This window comes from Piliocolobus tephrosceles, chromosome 5 (genome assembly GCF_002776525.5).
Source record: "Piliocolobus tephrosceles isolate RC106 chromosome 5, ASM277652v3, whole genome shotgun sequence".
NCBI classification, from domain to species: Eukaryota; Metazoa; Chordata; class Mammalia; order Primates; family Cercopithecidae; genus Piliocolobus; species Piliocolobus tephrosceles.
In genome coordinates, this window is record NC_045438.1 from 56780087 (window position 1) to 56785055 (window position 4969).

Consider the following 4969-nt stretch of genomic DNA (forward strand, 5'->3'; position numbering starts at 1 on the left):
GTAGTCCCAGCTACTGGGGAGGCTGAGGCAGGAGAATTGCTTGAACCTGGGAGGCAGAGGTTGCAGTGGGGGGAGATTGCACCACTGCACTCCAGCCTGGGTGAGAGAGCGTCACAAGAAAACAAAAACAAAAACAAAAAACCACTGCAATACAGGAAAAATTCATGTGAAATGTCAATACCAAATTGTTATGAACTTCAAAAATAAAATTATTTAGGCATCCAGGCAAAAAAAAGCAACTTACTTACAAAGGGGAGGGGATGAATTTGGCCTCTTACTTCACCACAGCAATATTCAATGACAGAAAATGCTAGAGTTCTATCTTCAAACTTCTAAAGGAAAGAAAATATGGTCTAAGAACACTACATTTAGTCAAATATCAGTATGAATTAAATCAGGAAATATAACAGTTGTTAGTCCTTCTTAAAACATATTGCTTGACAGTCAAACAAACTAGTAGCTTAGGCTCAATACAAACTCAAGAATAGAGAAATTATGTTAAAAGAAATAGTGGTGGGCATTGAATCCATGTGAGGTTACCCCTCCTAGTTTACTTATAAAGCTTAACAAAGGTTACATTTAATCAACATTGCTTTCACCCTCCTGAACAATCCATGGATCTTGGAATGACTTAATTCCAGTGTCATCTCCCCATCTTTCATATTGTTGTTGTCCGTATCCTTAGTTTTGTTTTTAAAAGAACATTCCCTCTGAAATACTCATTAATTTTCTTTTACAGTCGGTGCTTAGTGATTTTGCCAAAATGTTTTTCAATTTCTTTGCTCATCATTGCATATTGCATTCCATTAATTGTCTTTCCTCCTTCCTTAAATATATCTTTTTGTCATTATTTTGGTGAGGTAGTTACATTTCAGTTTTCTTTTGTTTGGAGATATCTATATTTTGCCTTCACCTTTGAATAATAATTTCACTACGGACAAAGTTCTCAATGGATAGTTATGGTCCCCCAGCACTTTGAAGATACTATTTCATTATCATCTGTTTTCTGTGGATGCTTTTGAGAAGGCAGCTGCCAGATGTACTTCTGTTTATTTGCAGGTAATTGACCTTTTCCTCTCTGGTTGCTTTAAGGTCTTTTATTTAACAATGATGCTTCTGGATTTGAAATTTTCCTTCCTCACCCTCCCCACCCCCCACCCATCTTGCTTCCTTTCTTTTCCTTTCTGTTCTTTTTGTTTTCTCTTTCTCTCCTCTCTTTTCTTCTTCTTTTCTTTTCCACATTTTTTGGCACCTCTCTTTCTCATATATTCTTCTAGATAAACTTTAGGATATTTACCCTTCCAAAAAATCTAAAGAGAATTTAAAATTTGACTGGAATTTCACTTGACCATTAATTAATTTGGGACAAATTTGTAACTTTAGTATGTTTAATATTGCTATTTAGAAATGTGCTATTTCTATTCATTTAAAAATGTCTGCCTATGAATTGCATGTTTCTTTATCAAATTGTGTTGTATAATTCTTGTTAAATGAACTTACAAGTTTGCCAGATTTTTGTTTCTGTTTTGGAGAGACGATTTCAACTTTAAATTCCACATTTTCTATTTCGTCATTGCTGCATTAAAGAAACCTATTGACTTTTGTATTTTCTTGTGTCTGAATAGGTTTGATTCTACATAGTTTGCAGGGAAGTAGCATAAAGGTCAAAACACAAAAGGGGGTGCAACCAGCATCCCCGGAGATTAAAAAAAGTGGCAAAATCTGTGTTTAAGGGCAGGTATGTTCTAATTTACTAGACAAAATTAGATGACCAAGAAAAGTACTTTTATTTTCAAGTAGACAGAGAAAGAAAAGTAATAATTAAACATGACTAAGGTAAAGATTAGATTTGACTACAGAAATTTCTGGTTGCAAAGGCTGAACTAAACTCAAATGGGGAAATAATTACACAGAAAGATTAGTTCTATTCAAATTAGGAGAGTTTGAATTATATGCATCAAGTAATACCTCAAGTTACTGAGAAATTCCAATGCAGAGATAGTAGAAATAATTTTTTTAGACATGAATGGAATATTCCTAACTTATAAAATCAATATTAATATCATAGAAAGCATCAGGTCAACATAAAAATCTGAGGATAAAGTAAAAGAAGTGATCAATTTATAATTTAGAAATACTTAGAAGAGCTTAAGAGGCTGCCTTTGTCAAAACACATCATGCCAGATCAATTTAATTCTCTTTTATGGCAGAATGACAGTCCACAAAGATAAGAAGCCTTTGAGAAACATAATATATTTTAATTTCAGTAAAAGTTTTTGTGCTGTCGTATATGACATGTTATTTATAAGCTAACGAAGTATGGTATGATGTACTGTTTGCAGTAGTTAATTATTGTTCACCAGTTCCCAACTGGGAGCTCATATCAACAGGCCGTCACAGGAATTCCTGGTGGAGTTCTTTGGAGTCAATAACTTAATTGAAAACCTAAACAAAAGATTTGAGATATTATCAGTGAAATATGTAGATATTACAAGCTACATACCAGTATTAGTGTCTGGGGCTAAACTTCAAAACAATCTTGAAATATTAGAAAAATTCTAAAAAATTAATCAGTATTAGTAGCAGGAATTATAAGAAGTGAGGAATACTTTGCGAACATCTTGCGAGTAAAATAGCTGCATAGTATAGAAAAACTGGCACAATGGGAATTAAAGAAACAATTTCAGTTATTTTGTGGGGCAGAAGTTGAGTAGGAGTGTAAGTGTTAAGAAGACCACAGACCAAAATGTGGTAGAATAAAAAGTATTTGTTAAAAGAGAAAGAAATATGAAAGGAAGAAGGAAAGGAAGGAAGGCAGAAAGAAGGAAGAAAAGAAAACATAGAATTTATTTGTAAATATATGGCATATAAGCTCTGAGAAAGTCCCTCTTCTGCTCAATACTAGTCATGCTTCTCAATGCATTTTAAAAGGATATGAAGAAATGGAAGTGAATTTGAATAAGAGCAACAAGGTGAAGGAAGAGCTTGATATGTATCTTAGGCCAAAAGGTTAAGAATTTAGTATTGTTTGGACCAGAAAAGGGATAGGAAAGGGATGATTTGATTATCATTTTCAAGTATTAAAGGACTTTTATGAAAGATAACCTCCGTTGGTGATTTCTGTGATCTACAGAGGATGAACAAAAGCACAAAAGGAGCTTAAGTTTAAAGCAGAAAAGATCAGGTTTGGATGTGGGTTGGTTGTCTCTGCCATCAGGGAAATGGAAATTTGAAACGATTTCTAAAGGAAACTTCAAGCCAAGCAGCAGCATAAGTCTCCATGTTGGATGTAACGTTGGGCATGGAAACAAGTTTGGGAAAGACAGCCTATGCCAGGGGTCAGCAAGCTCTGGCCCACAGGCCAAATCCAGCCCACCCCCTGACTATGTGGATGGTCAATGTGCGAAAAGTGACTTTTACAATTTGTAAAAATTTCATGATACAAGAAAATTATATGAAACGTGACTTCAGGCCGGGCGCGGTGGCTCAAGCCTGTAATCCCAGCACTTTGGGAGGCCGAGACGGGCGGATCACAAGGTCAGGAGATCGAGACCATCCTGGCTAACACGGTGAAACCCCGTCTCTACTAAAATACAAAAAATTAGCCGGGCGTGTTGGCGGGCGCCTGTAGTCCCAGCTTCTCGGGAGGCTGAGGCAGGAGAATGGCGTGAACCCGGGAGGCGGAGCTTGCAGTGAGCTGAGATCCGGCCACTGCACTCCAGCCTGGGCGACAGAGCAAGACTCCGCCTCAAAATAAATAAATAAATAAATAAATAAAAGTGAAACGTGACTTCAGTGTCCATCAGTAAAATATTATTGGAACACAACTATACCCATTCATTGACATTATTGTTTGTGGCAATGTTGGCACTTTACAATGGCAGAGTTCAGGAGTTGAGAGTGGGACCATACAGTCCACAGAGCCTCAAATGATTACTATTTGGCCGCTTGTGGGAAGAATTTCCCAATCCCTGACCTATATGATTGCAGCCACTTACACAATGCCTGGTCTTGACCTCCAAAGTCTAGAAGCTCTCCTTGTTGTAATAGAAATGAACACCTCTGGGGTCAGCTGATGAATACAAGCAGCACATCTTTTGAAGGGTCTTTGAGAGAGCTTTAGGTCCACAGAAGAACACGCCAATGCTGCTGCTGCAGTAGGGGTAAGAAAAGGAAAGAAAATGTCACCTGGAGGCAAGGCCAGCCGGAAGCCAAGACAATGATAAGATTAGTGAAGTGGTTGTGACTGTGAGGTTACTTATTTATTTTTCTCCCTCCATGTCCTTTTTTCTTAGATTTTTTTTTCTACCTACTTTCAGCACCGTGCTCTCTCCCAGGTTCTCAGTATCCTCCCCTGAACTAATCAGGGAGGTGGAGCCGAGAAGACTCGGCATGAAAGCGGCCATGAGACTGTTGAGGGGTTTTGATACAGAGGGATTTTTATAGACCAGGCTTTTTGGCCAGGTGACCTTGATTCATGTCTTCTTGGATACGTGACCAGATGTAAACTTCCTGAGAACATAAACTTGATCTGTTTTATTCTAGCACCTGGAACAGTGCATACAGTGGACAATCAATACACATTTGCTGAATGAGTGGCTAAATGGCTTTGCTGAGTAGTATCTGCGTGGTCTTGGGCAAGTCACTATACCTCAGTTTCTGCATCTGTAAAAGATGATAAGGACTACTTTGTATGTTTTATCAAAAGCAAGACGAGATAATACATTCAAAAGGGTTTTAAAAAGGTTAGTTATTACTAATATCCTGTTCAGCCCTGCCTTTTTATAGATAATAAAATTTATGCTACAGTAATAGCAATTTAATTAATTTCTCCTGTTGGAATTATTTTAATTTTCAAAGAAGTCCAGAAGGGAGAGCTGGAAAAGAAAAAGGCATTGCTGATAACACAGTCACCCAAACATTGTCATCTCTAATCTTGACATTGCTGATAAGACAGTCACCCAAACAC

General features: G+C 37.2%; 1 protein-coding gene across 1 annotated transcript in view; it reads right to left on the reverse strand.

Moving 5' to 3' along the window:
• Window positions 1-2238: 2238 nt before the first annotated feature.
• Window positions 2239-4969, reverse strand: part of NOX3 (NADPH oxidase 3) — a 60576-nt gene continuing 57845 nt past the window's right edge. The window contains exons 13-14 of the mRNA XM_026454389.1: window positions 3999-4152; window positions 2239-2445 (exon numbers count right to left, since the gene is read on the reverse strand). Coding sequence (XP_026310174.1) covers window positions 4026-4152 — 127 coding nt within the window. The 3' untranslated portion in view covers window positions 2239-2445; window positions 3999-4025. The remainder of the gene's footprint in view (window positions 2446-3998; window positions 4153-4969) is intronic.